Genomic DNA, 22,744 nt, shown 5'->3' on the forward strand with positions numbered 1-22,744 from the left:
GCTTTGGAACGTTTACGCTATTCGGACTTTTGAATGTAAACCGAAATGTTGCCCGCAATTACGATACCCAATCGTATCCCGACCATCCGGCTGGACACCCATTATGGACGTGAAATTTCAGTCTGGTGGGCTTTTTCTGTGTCTATACAAGTTGCTAACATTTACAATGAATTAGAGCAAGTTTGTCTTTAGCATTGCATGTATGCGTCAGAAGGACACCGATGATTGTATTGCGCTTTTCGACCTCCAAGGCACTCAAAACATGAACGTCGTCTCCTCCTGTACCTCCTTGACGACGCAGCATCAAGTTTACATTCTAATTGCAAGTTTCCGTACTGGACATGAAATCTGCTAAATCAGACAATAGTTTGAATCACAAGTTGACTGACTGGAGAAATGAAATAGAATTCAGGTTTTCACAAAGCGTTTCTATTTTGCCTTCCTGAACCGCCATCGAAAAAGAAATGCAAAGACGCATCTCCATTTTCTCGAGATGATTTGTGGAATTATTCTTGTCTTTTATTGTTCCTTGTAAATGTTGGCCACCGAGCTTCACGGGAGCATCTGGTGAAGTTTGGCAGGCAAACGCTTTTGCACAGCTGCCGCCTCCTGAGTCGCTTCACCAGAAAGAACTCAAACAACTTTTAGCCTTTGGGGGGATGACAGCAAACGGCGCCGATGCTGGATCAGGTGCGACGCTTTCGTTCCTCGACTCATTTTGTCGGATGCCGAGCGGATGCCGAGCGGATGCCGAGCGACCGGCCTGGTGCCCGCACACATGACATGGTTGTGGTCGCTTTGGCCTCTGGGTCAAGACGAGCCTGTCAGGTTCCTGAGCAAACGGGTCCAATGAACGAGTCGTGTCACGTGACTCTCCTTGAGAAGCGAGCGCTGAACGATTGTCTCAGGCGAGGCAGGTCCATCTTTTGCTAGCATCTGGAGAATGACAAGTCTGATTGACTCCTGGAAAATATTCCATGTGGGGTTAGAAACTGGCATAAGATTTTGTCTTCTTTTTTTTTTGCTTGAACCTGAGCTTCATCCATACTGCAAGACGTAATTCAAGACGTAGGCTCCATTCACACTGCAGGCAAATGCGACCCAGATTGGATTTGTTTTTCCTGCCCAAATACGACCTGAATATGACTTTTTATGGGTTTATTAACAGAGCCCTGAATGGAATTGCTCCATTTTCTCCCGATCTGGCGATGTGGGCCAGCTGGCGTCTGACTGACAAAGCACAGTTGGGATTGGCCGGTCAAAGCCTGAATGGATTGAGGAGAAAAACAGAACGGCAATCATGAAATGTGGATAGCAGCACTCAAATCGGTAACGAGGTTATGAAGCTGCTTGCAGGTCAGCTCACGATTGTACCGACGATCTTCATCCAAGCGTGTCACCGGCAACGCAATCAATACACCTGCAATACGCTTGGCCTGGGTAAACACACCACAAAACGCAATTGGATTTGTGTTCCCTCATTTGTTCTGAAGTCGTGCGGCCGTCAGCTCCATTTGCAGCGCAATTTGCGGAGGGCCGCTTAGCGACGTCAGCTTCCATTTGCACTTACGAGCACGGCTGACCTCACAAGTCAGACGTCGACCGCCGGAGCGTGAAATATTTCAGGTCGCAAAACGAGGACGTGACGCCGATTGATGAATTGCTCCCAAGTTTGTTTGTTTGTTTGTTTGTTGCGACTTCAACTTGAAAACATGCGACAGCTTCCTAACGCTTGTGTTTTGTTTGTACATCATTAACGGATTTCACTCTCAAAATCCTTGGGGATGACGCGCAGGTTTTATGGAGCACATTAGCCTTGAATCTGCCGCTTGCTAATGAGGAAACATCAGATCAGAGAATGTTTGGGACTTAAAGGCGCCGTCCCTCAGTGGACATCATGAGACTGACTGAGGAAAGCGACTCAAGTCAGGAACAAGCTTGGACAACTCGGACATTTACGATTCATTTTCAAGCACTTCAAACCACTTGTACAATATTCAGGAAGTCAAATAAGCTTTGCAAAAATATCTGCGTACGTGTCGCCACGCCAAGAATAAATGACGATCGTTTGAATCTTCACACACTCGCAGTTTGGTGCATTTGAATGATTTAACCCAGCCCAGAATAGGCAAAAGCGAGAACATCTTGGCCTGCTTTGCTTCGTGTGTGCTGTCAACATGCAAAAGCATTTTACTCTGCACGCCCAAACAAAGAAACAGACAAAGATTTCGACAGTGATTGCATGTTCCGCGTCATTGAGGAAATCATTCTGTCCGTTGTCTGCAGGCATGACAAAAAACAAAACAAACCATTTCATAACACGGCGTATAAGTCGGGAAGCAGTCGGCCTTCCCGACGACGTCATGCAGGCGACTGCGCGTGTTCCAGAGGTGCTCCGTGATAAGAAAGAGACGATATCAAATACACAAACGTGACCGAGGTACGAAAAGAAAGAGACTTGTTTGATTTTCCAAGCAGACGAGGATGAAACGTGCAAATCATCATTCGGATGATCCAGTCGTCAATTGTCTGCAGCGCGTCGTCATTCTCGTCACGGCTGAACTTGACTTTTGACCGTTGACTCGTCAATGGCCGCCAACGAGCATTTTGGGAAATGTCTTCAATTAACGCCGACCAAGGCGGAAGACTTTCTCTGGAACCGTTTTCATTCGGACCGAGTCTAGATATGAAAAAGAAAAAGCAAAAAGCAAAAAGCAAAAGCAAAAGCAAAGGAGGCTCCACAGTGATTTCATGTTGTTCCTTCTAAAAAGCACCAGAGCTGAATAATCGGCACCTCGGGGCTGCGGCCGGAAAAGTTTGCATGCTCCACTCGCATTTCTTGGCCTGCGAGAAATGTGATTAGGCGCCGTTATGAATTGCGCCGTCATGCGAATTCATGTGACGCCGGCCTCAAAGCGTAATTGTCAAATTCACGTTTCTCATGAACAGAATCCAATGGAGATGAAGTAAGTCAAAGGTGGTGTTCACCGGTGTTCAACAACGCCAAACCGCCCTCAGCGCTTGTGCCTAATTAGACATCCGTCCATTAAAATACAAATCCCAAATCGGAGAACATTCGAGTCGTATTCCTCCCTACACAGGCCAAAATAATCACTCCAGACTTGTTGTTTCAAAAGAATTCTTCTTTCCATAGGCCAGTAGGTGGCACTGTTCCCTTGAAACATCTGCGACTTTGCTGTGTGACTCTCAACTATTCCTTCCACAGCGGGACAGAAGGGCAGTTGGGATTTTTTCCCCCCCCAAGACACTAATTGTCTCTTAACGTGATTGAGAATATTTAACTGAAGGACGTTGCCAAATCTCCATTTGGTCCTGACTGAGCGGCCTGTTATTTGTGCTCATGCATCAAGCGTCACCAGACGTGAGGCGACGGTTTGCGATTGTGGGGTGACGGCGAGCTTTTATTTGGTATTCCGTCCTTCCTGGGTTACTTGCTGGTTGGGTGTGTAGGCAGAGCGAACGCTTTTCCATACTTGCTGGAAGGATGCGGCAAATGATGAGACGAGAAGCTGAAGGCAAGTCGTGTTTCTTTTCGGGTCAAAGGGACTATTTTGAGAGCAAGCTCCTCCCTTTCAACCCTTTCGTGTCTTTCATCCTTTTGAAGCCGCAAAGGCGTCAGCTCGCTCCCCTTTTGAAAATTTGCACGTTCCTGATGTATGCGGGTGACAATTGAATCAGAGCCAGCAAGGTTTTCCCTTCCGGCCTAACTTAACAACGCCGGTTCCATTCCCAAAAGTCTGTTTGCGAGTGTTTCTATTGGCTGCACTGCTTCGAGTAGGAGTTGTTTGTCCACCTAAGAATTCGTTTGTGCCGTCATGTCAAGCAAATCTTCAGCTCTGTTATTCACTTCTTGAAGCAATCGGATGTCAAATTTGTCCCAGATTGACCACAATCAGACCAAAATGGCCGACAGTCCATCTTTAACTCTTGGACTGCCAAAGACGTTTAATAATGATGAGTAAAATTCCTTTGAATGGAACACGAGCTTTCATTTCGTAGCCACGTCGTATATGTAGTAAAGGCAAACGATATTCTTTCAAATGCTCAAAAGCGGCTGGCACTGTGGATTTGTTCCTTTTGTTTTTCTAACGTGTGGCAGTCAAATTAAACAGTTTAAAAATAAGCATTACTTGTGAGTCGTGAATATTTGCCACAGCAACCACAACAACATGAAGCCGTTATTGACTTGCTGCTATTTCAGCCGTTCAAATGTTCTCATTTGAATGCTTTCCTCCACATAAATCGCAATTCTTTGAAGGCAAAGAATAAAATCAACAAAAATGGAAATCAGGAGATTGCGCCAAATGATGATTACCAGACGAACTGGCGCTCATCGTAGCGTCGTGCACGTCTGGCTGAGGTCGCGCTCGCCGTGCGATAAGCGATAATGGCGGCCATCAAACGGCAATGATGGCCGACGGCGCTGACGGTCGGCGTGGACCTCGGATGATGGGTGAAGGAAGACGGATTTTCCACAAATGGGATGGAATGTCCTATTTGGGCAACTTGTGTATCGTTGCTTTAGATCACAATATAGAATCAGATGGTCGCAAAAAGTACACATTTTGATTTCAATGGTGTTTGGTGCGTCACTTCATTCAATGAATTTAGAAACTACAATCATGGGGGAAAAAAACATTCACAACATATTTAAAATACTTGAGACTATCAATGTCTGTTTGTTTCCTGTAGCAGTACAGCTATTTTCAATTCTCACTATTTTAGTACTAAAAGTGACTCTATTCGTATTTTTTTAAAATGGCCGTTATTATCGATACGTGCAGCTGTCGGACGCACCTGGCACAGTCATGTAGCAAGTTGGCTTCTCTTCCTTCACACATGCTGTTACGTGATGATGTCATTCACCGCTCACGTTTATCTTTGATTTTGGTTACATTCACATTTTGTGCCATTGTAGCAGTGCTTGACAGCGCAACAATTATCTCTCTCTTTTATTTTAAAATGCTTTTTAAATGTCATTAAAAAAAAAAGAAAAAGTTTTCTACACATGGTTGTTTAAGAAAATACCTTAGTATACAAGGATCTTTTTTTTTTTTTTTTTTAAATACAATTAAAAGCGCAAGTATGTGATTTGTTTGATTTCCCCTTCATCATGTGACACACGTGAAGTGACACGGAGACTTAAAAACTTGCTAACATTGGAATGGAAACAGAAAAGACAGCCAGGCGAGAACAAAACAAGGATTTGCCAGTGAAAGAGAAGACACACACGAAAAGATAATGAGGGGAACGCACACACAAAGACTTGTGAACAAAAACTTTTGGGCTTGCGCGGCTCGACAGAAACTGGAAAAGGCTGAAGAAACTTGACTTTTGTTTTGTGGCAGGCAGAAAAGGCTTCTGGCAAAGTGACGAAACGTGCCAAAGAAGGCCACGAGATCAAAGCTGGAGGAAAGCGTCCACGTCCCAGTAGGACATCCGTCGCGCGCGTCCGACTGTCCGTCCATCGCTGCACATTTGCGGAAAACATTCCAGCTCGAAATGTGACGCATAGCGGCGCTTTTTGGACCAAATTCGAGCCACAGCTTCAAACTCCTTTCGGCAGGTGTTGAAGCGAAGCCACCGAATTGTCAGGTGCGCCGGGCGGGGGCGGGTCTCGGTCCGCCGGAACCCAGCGCCGGTCGCGATGGCCCAGTGCCGTCTGCCAAATTCCGAAACACGCGAAAGGAGCTGAAGATGCGTCTGATCCCGAGCCAGCGGACGAACGTTCACTGCCACCGTCCAAGGGTTCAAACGTTACAAATGAAGCTCTGCGCCCGCCCGACTTGCTTTGACAAGACGCTTCGAAAAGGAACCGTGAAGCGAGATAAGACGTGACGAAGCATCCTTTCGGCTGGACTCGGATTCAGACTCCAAATCCATTTTTCAGTCTGAAGGCGAGTCGGACGGTCGCAAATGGAGTCGGCCACCAAAACGGCGGTCTTGGCCTTTGAATTTTGAATGAACGACTAATATTTGTCATCTTTGATTTATTTCGACAAAACGAAAGAAAAGCCATCCTTCAAATTTGGTCTCGAAAACGCCGAGAACCTTGAGAGCAATCGTCGATCTCTTGCAATGTTTGCTTGAAATGTCACATCCAAAAAGTACTTTAGCTTCGTCATCTTCTCTTCACACTTTCAGACGCAAAGAAAAAAAGAAAAGAAAAAAGATGATCGCGGCCACGGTGTCTGAAAATTCTCGCTGGCATCGGGCCAAAAACTTTTGTCGCTCCAAGAACAGCACGTTTTTTTCCAGCCATTAACATCGAAGAGAGCAAGAAGCATTTTTCAACATTTTGATTGCCAAATTGTCACCCACGCGTCAACGAAACAGAGAGATTTGTGCTAAATATGAGATTTGGTCCAGATGCCAGTTTAACAATCAATCTGTTAGCCATCATAAATAACATCCTGCCCAACAATCTGCCAAGAGTATTTGGGTATTTATTGATGACCATTGTAAAGACGACAGACATTGGCTTATCCGGGGCGCATCTTCCCGGCCGGGAATGTGGCGCATGGCGAGGGGCACGTTTGTTGACAAGGTAAGAAGGATCGACCGAGTGCCGCCCGCCGCCGATCGCCCATTCAAAGTCCCGGACGGGCAGCAGCAGTCTAAGGCTTCTTCTGTGAGTGTGTGCAAAAGTCACCAAGATGAGTCACTTCGGCTTGGAGCAATGAAGTCACAATGTCCGTTCTCAAAACAAACCGAGAGAGAAATCCATTGGCATCCAATGGTACAAATCCAAATGGATCTTTCAGGAGCAGACGTGTTCACCTGTCACAGCAGAGTACATGAGAGTCATTTCGTATATTGTAGAAATTTGGATTGACAAGGTTTTGCCAAAGAGCAGTCTTTCCCACAAGTAGAAAAATATATGAAAGAAAAATGTCGTGGAATACAAAGACATATTAAAGTGTATAGAACATTTGAAGTAGATGCCAGTTGCCAGTGAAAGGAAACGAATACGCAAAGAATACGCATCGATGGCACACTCGCACTGTAAATACAGATCGTTGCTCTGCATGCACAAACTAAATCAAATCAACATCAACGGAAACAAGTCGGGACATTTTGAAAAAAGAAGCGGCCGCTTTATGTCGAACCATTTACAAGATTTGTGGGGGAAAAGAAAAAGTTGCCATTTGACAAGAATCTTTTTTTTTTTTTTTTTTTCATAGCAGGAAAAGTTTGCATCATCACATTGACGTGTTCATTTTCAAATGTCATCATTGGCGTAGCATCCTTTTCATAAAAATCAATATTCATTGAGATGCATTTTTGAGAAGAGCTTTTTTCCCGGTGTGGCTCTATTTTTCATAAAGATATATTTCTTATTTGTCAATGACACATATATATATATATTTATATATATATATATATATGTTTGTGACATTTCACGTCAAATAGTTATTTTGTGCGCATTTTGTTGATCTGAGATGATTCCATTTTCCGACGAGTGAATTTGAAAAGCTGGCCAAAGTTTGTCTTGGTGAACCTCGTGAATTGAGTGTGGACTACCACAATTTTTCCATTTTGGCAACAAAAACAAAAGTAGCACAAGCAACGGCAACAAAATGCAATCCAATAAATGATGTACATCATTTAAGGTTCTATGTTACAGTATCAATAAATGCTCGTGAAAATCTCATTTTGTTCACTTCTGTAGAAAGCTTATGTGTGTTCATTTACAGCAGTTATTATATTTACACGATGAAACAGGAATGTGATCTCAAAACAGATTTAGAATGATATATTATATATATATATAAAAGATTTGTGATGATGCGATTCAATTGGAACACGTTGATTAGAGTTTGAGCATGAAATGACAAACAAAAAACAGGAAAATGTTCCCAATCTGCCAACTGTCAACTTGATATGTAAACACGAAGGCTCAAAGGTCAAATTGTTGTCATTTGAAAATATGCATTGAGTTCCATCAGCATGATGACATCATCAACTGAAACAATAGAAATGAAAGCATATTTGTAGGCATGCTGAAATATGAAACGGCAGAACTCGAGGGCCGCAGTCCTGCAGGTTTTGGAGGCTTCCCACCGTCAACGCAGCTGATTCCGATTGAAGCTCATCAGCAAGCTCTGCAGGAGGCTGATAATTATCCTGATCATTGAATCAGGTGCGTTGGAGTGGAGAAACCTGGAAAACATGGAGGACCCTCGTGGCCCTCGAGGACCCGAACTTGACAATAGATCAAATCAAAAATGACTTTTCAAACGTATTCCAAAAGTTTTCATTTCATTCAAAAATTGGAAACGTTGACGCTATGTCGTGTACATTTTGGAAGCTTGACAAGCACCACAGTCGAAGAACGGTGCAGCCTTGACGGCTTTTAAGATTGTGCGTGCAAAATGATTTCACCTTGCAAACTCAATGGAGAGAAAATATCTTTTGGTGGTCTTACTGATTGGGGAAGTCATCCAACATAAAAATAAAAAAAAATTCAAAAAAAAAAAGTCTAATTGGCTGATAATTGTGCTTTTATGTGCAAACGACTTTCTTCATATCAACTTGACACCATTTGCACACTACTGCGTCGTGGAAAACAATTCTATCCGGGGAGATAAGCAGGATTGAAATTCGGTGCAATTTGTAAATAATAATTTGAGAAGTAAATGATCTTTTTTTTAGATCTCTGATAACATCACTAGTTTTTAAACCATGTAAATCAAGTAGAGTAAAACAAATCAACAGTTCCACTTGTCTGTGTGTGTACCTCTCATATACACACACACACACACACAGGTATCACAAAATGTGTAAATGACTTAAGAACAGGCACCATTTATGTTTATGTATTTTTTTTGTATGTGTACAGTAAGTCAGCAAAGGTGATATTGAAAGAGATGATGTGGCTCCATGTCACAAAAAAAGTTTCTAATTTTCTAATTGACATAATAAAGCCAGTAGACAATGTTGAAAAAGGAGAAGACGGTGGGGAAGATCACGCGCGACCATTTGTCGATGGAGTTGACGTCGGTCAAGTCCGGAATGTTGATCTTGAGCTGCGACGTGCGTCGGCGTAGGCGACTCTTCTTCGGAGTCGTGTGGCGCTCCAACGTGTTGCGGCCAAAGTTGTGGCGGGCCAGTCCCGCTTTGCGGTACTGCAGCGTGGAGCTGTCGTACGTCAGCATGGTGTTCCGCGGGTCGTTCAGACCCAAAGCCAGCTCCGAGATCCCCATGTCGTTCTTGATATCCAAAGTACTCAGCAGGATGTTTTCATGGGCCTCCATCTGATCGAGACAAAACTTGGGTCACCGCCTGCCAGCGTAACCGGAAGCCAAAATATTGCCACGTCTCGCGCTTGGGTTTTTTTTGGGGGGGGGAATTCCGTTGGATTTCCGCTTTGGTAGGTGGTGCTAACTTTATTGTAGCATTGCTAACTTGCTTGACAATTCAACAAACTCACCAGATAAGCCAATCTCCTTTTTGGCCCAGTTCCGCCACACCTAGATGGCTCGACACCGATTGGCCGTCGCTGACGTGACGGCGTTAAAAGTTCAATTCAGCCAACGCCGACGAAATGGCCGAAATAGCGAGGAAAAGCCCCTCCCCCTCCCGCTGTTGCCCTGAACATCGCATAACAGTCATCAAACTTGATCATATCTTGATTTGCGTCTTTTTCCACATGAAAAAACACAAGCATTTGACTGAAAATGGAATTTGGCATTTGGCTTGTAACATTGGAATTAGAAAAGCTGCGCTTGTGTTGAGTCTGAGCGCTGATAGACGATCGGACTACATTTCCCATCATTCGGAGACACGCAAGCAGGAAGTAGGATGGCGAAAACATGCCTGTTAGCAATTAGATGGAGTTGGTGGAGCTGACTGAACTTCAAAAATAAAATAAAAAACAGGGAGATTGGCGAAATCCACCCAAAAGGTGCAGTCCCGGAATTGGCAACATTTCTGTTGGACTTCACCGCTTTTTGGCTTTTAATTGATCGCTCATTGGGGAAAAAAATGAGATAAGATTTTTGTCAGATCATGCAGTTATTTGCTGCAAGTGTACAATATGGGCCGTTTTCACACTGACATTCATTCATTCATTTTCTGAACCACTTATGGGTGCTGGAGCCTATCACAGCTGGCAATGGGCAGTAGGCGGGGTACACCCTGGAATGGTCGCCAGCCAATCGCAGGGCACACAAAGACAAACAAGCATCCACACGCACAAGCGCACCTTTGGATGTGGGAGGAGACCAGAGTACCCGGAGAAGACCCACGCGGGCACGGGGAGAACATGCAAACTCCAACCCGAGTCCTCTCAAACTGACATCAAATACAAAAAGTAAGCGTCACCTTATTCTTTTGCTCGCCGAGTCCGATGGCGGCGTCGTCCATGAAGATGGGTTCCCACATGGAGTGGTGACCGTCCAGATCCCTTTGCTTCATCCGGGCGTACAAAGTGTCATCCCGGCCCACCACGTTGCCCACCAGCCACTGCGAGCGCACGCAATCGCCACGGTGACTTTGAAAATGCGGTTTGCTTCTTCACAGTCAATGCAAATGATTTGACACGGTTACATGGATGTCGTTTGTGTTAGCGCGGCTATTTTCGCCAGGTTTCGGTCTATTTGGGTGCAGAAAAACAGGAACAAAGGCACGGCAGTTCCAGACAAGTGAGAGGTCTGAACGACCACAGATGAGTTTGACTGTCAAAATGTACGACACCCTCCCCCTCGTACCTTGTTTGGGTCCATTCTCATCTTTTCATTGTTGGCCGTGGCCGTCTTCTCAGCGGCCCTCTTCTGACGCTGAGGGCCCCGTCCAAAGAAGATGTAGTTGACCAGCGCGTACTCCAGTAGGGCCAGAAACACAAAGACGAAGCAACCCATCAGGTACATGTCAATGGCTTTCACGTAGGGGATTTTGGGAAGCGTTTCTCGCAGGTGGGTGTTGATGGTGGTCATGGTCAGCACCGTGGTAATGCCTGGTGGAAAACAACGTTGCGTCAACCGGCCGCGACGCAAAATGCATTCTTAGCCGTGAAATTGCAGCGACTTTGACATTTTCAATTCAAACGTCAAGCGTGGTCATGAGGCCAGAACTGCTGCTGAGCTAAAGTTGGAGCTGCTTTCAAAGGCTGCGGGGATGCTAATGAGACGGATCTCGCTTGGGGAGTGATCACGCCAGACGGCTCATCTCACTCTTTGGTTTGATGGACAAACATGTTCAAATCCCGCAAATACATCCGCTATCAATCAGCTCATTATTGTGGCCAAAATGGGAGCCAAGGATGTTTTCAAGCCGAAAACAAGGTCAGAAAAAGGGAGGGCGGACGAAACACGGAATCCTGACCTGCGTCAACACTTTTTCTTTGGCTTTTGCGTGCGTGCGTGACTTACCTAGAGCCACTCTGGCAGCCGATGCGTCATAGTTGATCCAAAAGGAGACCCAGGAGAGAATGGTGATTAGGATTGAAGGCATGTAAGTTTGCAGGATGAAGTAGCCAATGTTTCGCTTCAGCTTAAAGCTTAAGGACAGGCGGGGGTAAGCACCTGCAGGCAGTCGGGAAAAGGACATAGGAACAAACAATTGCACAAAGAAGTCCGTTTTCTTTTCCAGATAAAAAAAAATGATGAGTGTCACATGGAATTTGGAATTCACTTGAAAGTCCCGCAGACAGAAAAGGGCTGAATGCTGAAAATGGACACATGAAAACACCGACGTGTCAGTTTACTTTTGGTAAAAGCAGACAGCAGGCGTTTGAAAGTCACACAAGAAACGTGCATGCGGCTTCGGCATTTCTTGCCAATCGGGTTGGAGAAGCGAGCGCTGACGTTTGCGTTTTCTTCAAGGCTCATTTCTGCTGTTGACGTGCTGCTCAACGGGAATCCTCTACACTTTCCTCTCGAGCTAATTGAAGTCATCCTCGCAATTACGCAATCAAAAGAGAAGCTGAAAATGTGTCTTTTGTCTTCAGTTGAATGAGACTCCTCACCTGTGGAGAAGACCACGTTCTTGGAGATGAGCTTGTGATCCACGATGGAGAACTGCGGCAGTTCAATCTTGTCCACGCCCGTCACGGCGTTGTTGCCTCCTCGCCAGTAGAACTCAATGTCGTCTGTCGTGTAACCATCTGAGACGAGGGGAGACGAGAAACAACGAGGTCATCGTCATTCCAACTAGCGCGCTGCGCTAACAGTAGCTGTCATCATTTCTGGATTTACATCAAAAAGCAGATCCTTAAATGAAAGCTCAACATTACAACTTTTAACCTCCACTGAAAACCAAAATACTTTTCAAGTCTTAGACTTGATTGATCCCTTTGGGAAATTTATTGGACAAATGAAAAAATAAGGACAAACTTTTTTTTGCTCCCGATATCTGCTTTTTTATTATTATTATTATGGAGAAAAAGAGGAATTTAAAAAGGCCCCACCAAATGCTCAAACAAGATGAAAAAAAAAAGAACATGTCTGGGCAAATGAGGACTGTTTTGTCAATCTGATCTAACAAGACAAGACAAGACAAGACAAGACAAGACAAGAGAAGAGAAGAGAAGAGAAGAGAAGAGAAGAGAAGAGAAGAGAAGAGAAGAGAAGAGAAGAGAAGAGAAGAGAAGAGAAGAGAAGAGAAGAGAAGAGAAGAGAAGAGAAGAGAAGAGAAGAGAAGAGAAGAGAAGAGAAGAGAAGAGAAGAGAAGAGAAGAGAAGAGAAGAGAAGAGAAGAGAAGAGAAGAGAAGAGAAGAGAAGAGAAGAGAAGAGAAGAGAAGAGAAGAGAAGAGAAGAGAAAGAGAAGAGAAGAGAAGAGAAGAGAAGAGAAGAGAAGAGAAGAGAAGAGAAGAGAAGAGAAGAGAAGAGAAGAGAAGAGAAGAGAAGAGAAGAGAAGACCCACGCAGGCACGGGGAGAACATGCAAACTCCACCCAGGAAGGCCGGAGCCTGGACTCGAACCCGAGTCCCCAGTACTGGGTGGCAGACGTCCTAACCACTCATCCAACACCACATAGCATAAATAAATGTAGTTAAGCGGGTAACAGCATATTTACACAATTTCATTGCCATGAGTGGCTGCCAAGTTTGAGTTTGATAATCAGCTAATGTTCGCTCTTGACTTCTCAAGAATGTTCTTGTCATCAAGTTTAGTTTCTATCATTGATCAAAGTAAGAAATGCCATGCCGTTATTTCCACACATTTGCATATTGTTGAGCAAAATTGCTTCAATTCAGCATGTTTTTAGCAAAAGTGAAAAGTTTTGTTTTTTTTTTTTGGGTGACACACTCCAGCCAGAGCTTCTTCACACTCTGTGTCACACTGTGTCATTTTTTGGGCTTTTTGTTTGGTGAAGTGAAAGAATGTATTGGCACGATTGGCTTTGCATGTGTTCACTGATTTTCAACATTCACCTTTGAGCTTTCCTTGAACAAAGCGCACTTTGTTGGGACTGAATTATGGAAAAGGATTATTAATAATGAAGTGCCGTTAAACATACAACATGACTAGTACATGAATAGTAGCCGAGGAAAAACTTTTCACGGTGTACACGGACCGTATAATATGTTGTGTCCCAAGTGCAACTTAATTATTAACGTCCGAAGAGAAGAAGAAGAAAAAAAAAAAAAGATGAAATAAGCAAGCAAAGCATCCATTTTCATCTGGAGAAGCGAGTGGAATCCTTGAAAGGGACAAGAGTCTATTAATATTCATCTCAAGCAAACGCTTTGGCTTTCATTTGGGCCGAACCAGCCGAGACGAACGCGGGCTGCAAAGTGGCCAATAAATCTTTGAGTGACATCTCAGGATTCAAAAAGGCAAACTTGCTTCTTATATTGCTTGCTTGACGACAATTCAACATTTCAACATATGTGCTTAATCGTTCAATGAATCGTCCTTGCGTGTACTGGAGAGACGAGGCTTGTTTGTGAAAAACAGATTCATATTTCACGTTTCATGAAAAAGACATCAATTGTACGACAGCACGTGTGTGCGCGTGTGTGAGCGTGTGTGCGCGTGTGTGGCTTTGCTTTGTCAGTTTAGCGATATTTCGTGTTGACTTGTTTTCGGGTACTTGGACGTACGTGCGTTGCTATGCTAAATGATGTGATTCTTTTTTACTTACTTTACAAGAATACACGTGTATTTTTTTTAAAAAATAAAATAGGGGTTAGGGTGATGAGAAGTTGAATGAAGCCGATTTTGAGCCAGGTCAAAATCTCTCTCTCTCTCTTTGTGGAGTGCCTTTCTGGTGAAGTGGCAAACGGGTTTCTCCGTCTCCTTCATGAAATGTTGACCGAGCCATTTAGTTGCAATGAATGATTCAAGCCTTCGTACTCATCTTTTGTTCCTCATTCAAGTGCGCGTTTTCATTTCAGCTTTCGCTTCAGCTAACTGTAGCTGCATCTCAAAAGTTGCAAACAAGAAGGACTGTTGAAAGTCTCCTGCCACGTCTTCATTTTCATTCAATTAGATATAGTCAAGGCAGACCAAAAGAAACTCGTTTAACATGTACCAATGCTTATGTTTTGTTCTTGTTGACTGTTTATAAAACGTGTGCCAATTGAAATTGAAAATGGAAGCGAATGCTGAGAACTGCATTACGCAGCATTGCAATCTTTTTTTGAGCCATTAAAATGTTTCGCATTCAGCAGCAAGTCAGTGATTTGCATATCGACTGAGAGTCAGTGGTACAAAAAAAAAAAGGAAAGGAAGTCCATGAAGCCTAATTGGCCGAGATAGAAACGTTTGTCCCATCTGGGGAAAAACGCGTATTTCATGGCAGCAAAAAAGAAAGAAAGAAAAAAAAGAAAAAAAAGCTGAGTGAAGGAGAGAGCGGCTGGCCGGCGGGCCACAATGAAATGAAATTTTTGCTGATTCCATCTGTGGCGGTGATAACAATAGACGAGAAGAGCGATTTAACGGCGACTGTCCGCATCTGACTGCAGGCTCTTTTCTTTTTTTTCTTTTTTTTTTTATCAGCTCAATAAAACGATGTCTCCGTTGATTTCTTTTAATAGTCAAAGGATAAAATCTATAAAACTAACGGAATCACACTAAGTCAGAATTGTCTTTCTAATGTTCGTCCGAGATAACGACGAGACTTGAAATGAAAGGAAATTGACTCATGGCTTTGTGCCACAGTTCATTCGAGACATTCGACTTGATCCGACTCCTGCAGAGAAGAACAATGCACGATTTCTGTTCTTTGGCACCAAAACTGGGAAAGATCCCTTTCAATCGAGCGGAATTTGATGCCGAGATTGTCTTCCAAATGGTCCTGGCTGCAGCTCTGCGACCTCCATTTAGCAGAAGTGAACGCACAACCGCCCGTCTCAAGACGTTTCATAAGCAGACAGTTTGCATTTCAGCTCAATGAGAAGGCGCATGCAAAATGCAGCAGCTGCCTTCCTTCCCCCCTCGGTGTTCCGCTCAAGTCCATCTCTTTTGATTCGGCCCAGTTGCCCTGTCGCTCTCATTTCTGCAGCGTATGGAAAGGCTGAAGCTGAAGCTGGCTGCATGCCTGGCTGGCATTGGAACATCTCAAGATAAGAAAATAAATACATAAATGAAGGAATAAGGCAGCGATAGCGCTTGGGCGAGCGAGCGATGTGGGTCGCCGGTGCAGAAAATATCCGTAGAAACACATTGATGAAAGGAGACTTGAATTAGGACGGCAGAGGAAAGAATTTCCCAACGGTTACCGTGATTTTTGCAAATTTGCAAATCTGTCACACGTGCGCTCCAGCTAATCAAAAGACAAAGTCTGACTCATTGATTGAAGAGCCGCTGCAACGTGATTGAACAGGAAACAGCGTCATGATGTGACACACAATTGAACACATTTTTTTCAATCATTGCTGGTGCTTGTACAAAGTGTTGCGCAAGTGGTGTCCACAAAAAGACGATTCTATACGCTTTTTAATGCGAAACAATCCAAGGACTTGTAAGTGGGCGTGATTTGATTGGGTTTGCCGATTCCATTTGATACGGTGCGGCTCAGCTGAAGATGGGAAGATGCAATGACTGGAATTTTGCATACAGAGGTCTACTTGTCACTTCACACTTCCTTCTAAGATATAACTCACCCCCCCAAAAAAGCGACAATTCAATACGTATCTCAGTATATTTCAAAGTGGAAGTAGTACCGTTTTGCTCCTCTGGAGGCGCTCGGTTCCCAAAATAACGCATAGTGACTGTTTGACTTTTGCTTTCACTTTTTGCATGGAGATCTTCCGATTGAAATGATTCCGAATGGAGATGCGTGCTCACCTCCCACCATGTGACACGTGATTCTTGTGACCATCTGCCGTAGGACTTTGTCGATGACTCAAAGTTACCAAAGTTAAGAATGAGTATGACTGTGTCATATTTATCGGGAACAAATAAAAGCATTCCGCAAAGTTCAAAGTGATTTTGGTCTCACGTCACGTTTTGTTTTCCTTTCTTCAGATTCCCGATTGGGTCATTGAAGGCGTTTTGAAAGACAAGCGTGGCTAGTTCAATTTTGCTCTTTCTTAGCATCTTGCAAAAGGCAAAACTACTCACAGCTCTCAATCTCCAACGTGCAGTTTTGCTCATCCAGTGGATACCTTCTCAGGTCCATCATACAAGCAGCCGTCGTGGTGATCCTGAAAAGTTGAGTTTAGTATTAGTTTATCCATTTTGTCCTTTGGGACACACGACAGCTTACATCAATCACATCACATCATTTGCAACATTGACATCCGAAAGAAAGGCTGACGGCTCCAAGCTTATTATTACTAGAACGCATCAATCATATACATGATTAAAGTCACACACAGGACAACACTTTGTACAACCGTCGGATCACTTTGGATGTTCAAGGGAGCGTTTGGAATTTCAACCTCAAATGGCACAACAGGACGAAGCTGTCCAAAAGATTTCAAGACATTTCCAATCCATTTGCCGCTCCCTTAATTAACCCTTGCATGATTAGACACACGTCACAAATGTCATGCAAGTGAATTCCTTCTTAAAGCGCTTTATAATAAATAAAGTTGAGTTGAGCAGTCAAATGGCACAAGGAGGCACACTGAGTTTTCTATTTCATTGTTGTATTCAAATAATACTAAATAGAATGATATAGAAATGAGGCAGCACGTGTTAGTAAACTATGACTTGAAATGGATTTCAATTTGGGTTACGTCGTCCTTTTGGATGAAGAATTTCCTGCGGAAAGTTTCATATTTTCTGAGATTTTCCACAGCCAGATACGTGTTCCAAATGACAGACACTATTTTGCCGGCCGCTGATAAATAAACGACAAGGTTGGGCGGATTTGCCGTCTCATGTCTCTTGTCTTTGTCAGCATTTCTTCCGCCGATGTGGATTTGCTGCTGGTGAGGAGTCGGCCAGGTGTTTAACAACCAAGGAGCAAATTGCTGCTTGCTTTCTGGCAAATCTCTGATCTGGTGCGTGGATGGAGTCCGCCGTGTACAACTGAGTGCAAAGAGCCTTCGGGAAGACGGGCCAAGGTTACTGCTGTGCAAATATGGATTTAAAAACATCAACAAAAATGAAGACGTGCCTGTTTTTTTCCTAGGAAAATAGAGCCCAAAAGTCATTTCAGAAATGGCTTACTAATTATTTCATTTTGGGGGAAAAAATAAAAAATAAATAAATAATTCTGTATCATCCACTAACAACCATGGCTAAACTTGGCTCCTCCCGACATAAGTCAAGATGTATCACTTCAAAAACAATATTTCATTCTCAACTCCATTTTATCCATCCATCCATGTTCTTGACCGCTTATTCCTCACAGGGGTGAGAGCGACATTGCAATTGCGTAAATGCAGCCAGGAAATGATGCGTGCTATTTCGGCCTGTGGTTGCTTGCTGACCGCCTGATGACGTCAGCGCCAACTGAGCTCCATATGTTCCAAAACAAAACATCATCAACACACTCCCTCACTGGGAGGGAAGGTCAAGTCACGCTCAAGTCGCCTCACGCCCTTGCGGCCATTTGCCACATTCGGACACGCGTAAAGCCACTTTGGAAAAAAGCGCACCAAAACCTCCTTCAGCCAGTTAGCTGGCTAGCGTATGGATAATAATCGCTAATCAATCCAACAGCCGGTGGGCCAAGATGCATTATTGAGCAAATTGTAAAACACTTTCAATTTGGGATTCAATTTGAGTATAAATCAGTCTTTTCATCTCCTCGTAAATTGTTCACAACATGAAGATGAATTCATCAAGTGATCTTTCCTGTCAAGCTCACACTTAGATTCTATCACCTTCTCATTCTTACTACTTGTAATTTGCAACACATTTCTCCAAAATCATGTAAATTGGGGAATGCAAAAAAAAACAAAAAAAACACCTCCCTGGAAACAGAGTGGATATCAAGAACCCTGCAAGTTGAGGAGCCCGTTCAATAATAATAATAATAATAATAAAAATGGTGCTGCTGTCCTTCAAAACACCTTAATGAATTTCTGCTATCAATTTACATCCAAACAAAATCAATCTGTGTGAATATTCATCATGCGTTTGTTGGCTGTCTGCTTCAATGGACTTGACACATCACAATTACATTTCCGCATTTTCTCCAAGCAAATATCATTTTTAGTCAATCACTTTAAGGGCATTTTTCAAGGTAGCAGCTGTTAATACTGAAGAACAAAAATCAGCCTATAAACCTAAACTTGATAAAAACATAAATTTTCTAACTGTTGACAACAAATTGAGACATCTTTACTGGCCCTGTTCTACGTTGTTATAATATTATCGCCATTATTCCTGCCACAGGTTGGCTTGTTGAAAAATAAAAATTGAAAAGAAAAAGAGAACCTGATATACAATCATCAATTAATCACAGTTTACATGTTCAAAAGGGAGGAGGAAGTTAAAAAATGATCTAGTCGTACCCCTTATACATTGTATATTTAGACTTATTTCATTATGAATACAATACTAGGTTATTTTTTTTTAATAACGAAAATGTATAAACCAGGCCATGTATAGTCGTGCATTTAGACATGCGTCCATTTGCCAGCAACACATGTACATGAAATTCATAGACTTATACCATAATACATTTAGAAATCCAAAAACATCTGGCTTGTGACATATGATCCAATTTCCAAAGCAAATACCATTTGTTTGTTTTGTATTTTCTGCTGATTTTTTCTTCTTCTTTACAACCACACATTTCCGCAGTAGCGAACGACGGAATGCGCGTTTGGAGATTTGAACGAAAACACGTCATTCGGGTGGCTGATCTCCTGACCCAATTCGGGCCATCCTACTTACATGCTATTGAGGGTCAAGGGTGATGGATTTCTTCCCCCAATTTGGTCCTAATCCCCGCTTCATCCAAAGTCATATTTGATGCTGACTTTTGACGGCCAAGCAAATCCCAGCCATTTTGGAGATGTCATTTGCATATTGGATTCGGCTTTGCCGCGCAACAAAACGCGCTTTGTTGCGTGACCTGGGCCAGAGTTGGACTTCAGCATAATCTGACCCTGAGCTCACAATCTGCCGGTGCCGCTGCAGAAATGAGATTTCGTCACCTCCGTCATGTCTTGAAAAACAAGTTCCTGTTCAGCAACTTGTTCTTACACTGCTGGTTTTGTTTTGTTTGGTTGAACTTGTAGTCACTTGATGCTCATTTTCTGTTGTGTTTGAGCCCATTGTTTGTTTGTTTGTTTTTTGTCCTATTTTGTGTCCTCAGATGCATGACGATCTGACTGGTTGATTGTTTCAGGGAGTGGGTCTGCCTGCATACAATGCTTTTGTTTTTACTGCAATGTTAGTAAATTCTGTTTGAGTTGCCGCTAAAAATAGTTGAACAAATGTTGAGCGTAGCTGCGCACTCTGAAGACCTCCTCGACATTAATTGCAGTCTCCCTCAGCATTGCCATAATAGCCATTAAGATGTTGCGCTCGCTTTTCAATAAGCTTTTATAGAGTCTGGTCGTCGGAGGCCTCTTTTGCAAAAGGAAGTGATGAGTGCGCTTGGCAAAGTGCACCGTCAACAGGACGGACGAGCTTGAAAGTCCCGTCCAGATCCATCCAGATCCCGTTTGCGATGTCATTTCCATATGGGAAAAGTCGCAGACTCATTGGAAGGAGAACTTCATCTCAAACTTTAAAACTCATTCCTTAATTGTGCTTTCATTAAGCAACCGCAGCTTTCTTTTATTACTTTGAAAATACTGCAGAGTTCATTTTCTAAGTCTCGCAATCACTTGGTCTTGGCCTTGATTAATAGAATTGCTTACAAAACAAAACCAAAGCAAAATGAGCACATGATTAAATAAAATCAATCAATCAATCAATCAATAATTAAGGCCCCAATTCAAAGCTTTGATACTCAACAGATTTCACTGGAGTTTGGAAGGTATTTTTTTGTCAGGGTGACCTGCAGATAGATCACTCAGTCTCACTTGAACCAGGACAGTCCCAGGGGATTTGGCCAGCCGCCGTTTTGACACAGATCGCGTCCCGGCTGTCCAGGGTTTTGCTTCATGTGTATGTCAATCACACAAACGCATTCAAAATTGACGTTTGCGTTCTCATCATTAACGGGCATGTTGAACTACTTCCTGCTTCCGTGTCTAAGAATGATGGGAAATGACTCAACGCAAGCTGAGCTTTTCTGGTGGCGTATTTTCTTACAATGTGGGACCTTCCAATAACTGCACAACAGCAAAAAAGGTTGGATTGTGGTGAGTGCCTCAACTGTCAACCAAGATAGCATTAGCATTAGCATTAGCATTAGCTAAAGCAATAACAAGCACCGGTCACCACATTGATATTGATTGCGTTTCAGCAAAACGTTTTATTTAGAAAATGTGCTCACCCTTGACCCTACTTTTCCTTTTTTTCTGCCCTTTTATTAAGACTTGACGGATTTGAAGAAGCATTTATTTGCTGATGCTTCCCGGTTGAAAAGTCCGGTGACTTCATCAGTGTTCTATGATTAGCTTAGGGGCAACGTGGCATCTCACATCAATATCTTTGCTCATCTGTGCCCAACGGGGATCACGACCAGAAGAAAGAAACTGCCGACTATCCAAAATAAAAGCTCACCTCAGGCCGTAGAGCACGGTCCCGTCCGGGTGCAGTCGGATCATTCTGTTCTTGACAGTCACGCCGTGGACAAAAGACTTCTTGTCGTTGAGGAAGTAGGTGTCGGGCACCCACAGCTGGTCGGCCACGCGGTTATCTAAGGTCAGGTTGAGCGGAATCTCCGAGTAGGACAAGCGCTTATCTCGCCAGGCCTGCTGGAAGTACATGGTCAGGGTGTAGTCCTGCAAAAGCCGGGGAACAAAACCGGGATGCGGCGTGAGAAAAGGAAAGACGTGCATGAAATCAAGGAGCAATGTCGGAGTCAAAAGTTTGACACGGCTGTCCTGCGATACTTTTACAAGGCCCGCTTTCATTTCCCAGCTGCGCCGGCCTTCGATATTAGATGAAGCCCGCTTCAAATGCAAGGACAAAGAAAAAGAGCTGTCGGGAGCAGGCGCGAGGATGTGCCGTCGTGAAGACATCGACGACACCGCGAAACGCTACAATACTGCAACCGCGTCAAACGCAAGGCCTGGAGGCCACGCCTCCAATGTGGCTTCTTTCACGGACCCTTTCCTGAGTTGGCTTTGCGCAATCCTGCCAAATCACATCCACGTTAGAGGACACTGACACGTCAAATACACGCACATCACCTAAGTTGGCTTCACATCTTGTCATATCAGAAGACAAAAGACCTGTCACATATTGTGAAAAGAAACCAGATTTGGAAGAGCTCCAGGGAATGGAAAAGTTATTTGGCCTCACAATGATTTGTGATTAAGCGGTGATAAATTGTAAATGCAAGTAAAACAAGATTGGTGGAGGAATGCCGCCGTAAATATTGAAACGTTTTAGATTGGTGGGAATCAGATGACTCGATGCTCCCCATTTTTGTGCATGAAGCTGCTTTTAGCGAGACTTTAGTCTCGGTATCCGTAACTCAAGAGTGAACGAGCTGTACTGGAATCGCGATGGAAAAGGTGATCTAACATCGCTAGTTTCATGAAAAGAAAAGACATGGATTGGATGATGAAAGTGGCCAACTAGCTGACCTCGCGAAGAGCAATTCAAAATGGGATTGATTCTTACAAACTGCCCCGTCGTTTGTCAAGACCCTTGAGAGAGTTGATAGAACACAAGCTGAAATCGGATTGCACGAAAGAACTTGAACATGCACATCCAAGCTATGAAATCCATCCATCCATTTTTTGGGCTTTTTTGTCCAGTAGGCGGGGTCCACCCTGGACTGCTTGCCAGCCAATCGCAGGACACAAGCTAGGAAATGAGGGAATAATAAATGGTCCTTTTTGAAAAGGGATACACGCAAAGCCGAATGATGTTAATAATTGACGAGCAAACAGAGGAATTCCTTTCTCATCCCAATCTAGGACGCCATCAGCCCCCACAATCATTCAAGAACAAGCAACTTTTGAGGTCAACTCTTACATAAATTCCCTTCCTCATGCAACTTTTTTGCCTTGCCGTTGCCATGACCGACATGGCAGCTTCCTGGCAAAGCGAGTTGAACGTGCATTTTTCAAGGTGCCTGCCTGCTACGCCACCTTTTGGGACTCGCGTGTGGCCCCGAAGAGTTTGGGGAGGGAGCGGCATCTTTTATCCGCTTCCAATTGGACACATTCTGCATGGAAAAGCGTTCGACGTTGCTTGGCAGCGTAATTAGAGCAATTCCCAGTTAACAAGTTGACGCGCGAGCT

At 43.7% G+C, this 22,744-nt stretch overlaps 1 protein-coding gene across 7 annotated transcripts in view; it reads right to left on the reverse strand.

Annotated features, from left to right (window-relative positions):
* Positions 1-6,450: 6,450 nt before the first annotated feature.
* The window catches only part of gabrb2b (gamma-aminobutyric acid type A receptor subunit beta2b), a 97,410-nt gene continuing 81,116 nt past the window's right edge, over positions 6,451-22,744 (reverse strand). For all 7 annotated transcript variants that reach the window (XM_077504461.1, XM_077504459.1, XM_077504466.1 and 4 more), the window contains 7 exons: positions 21,051-21,271; positions 16,533-16,615; positions 11,990-12,127; positions 11,394-11,546; positions 10,734-10,978; positions 10,348-10,488; positions 6,451-9,278 (listed from right to left, as the gene is read on the reverse strand). In XM_077504461.1, coding sequence (XP_077360587.1) covers positions 8,931-9,278; positions 10,348-10,488; positions 10,734-10,978; positions 11,394-11,546; positions 11,990-12,127; positions 16,533-16,615; positions 21,051-21,271 — 1,329 coding nt within the window. In that variant the 3' untranslated portion in view covers positions 6,451-8,930. The remainder of the gene's footprint in view (positions 9,279-10,347; positions 10,489-10,733; positions 10,979-11,393; positions 11,547-11,989; positions 12,128-16,532; positions 16,616-21,050; positions 21,272-22,744) is intronic.

This window comes from Festucalex cinctus, chromosome 18, assembly GCF_051991245.1.
Source record: "Festucalex cinctus isolate MCC-2025b chromosome 18, RoL_Fcin_1.0, whole genome shotgun sequence".
In the NCBI taxonomy this organism is placed as follows: domain Eukaryota; kingdom Metazoa; phylum Chordata; class Actinopteri; order Syngnathiformes; family Syngnathidae; genus Festucalex; species Festucalex cinctus.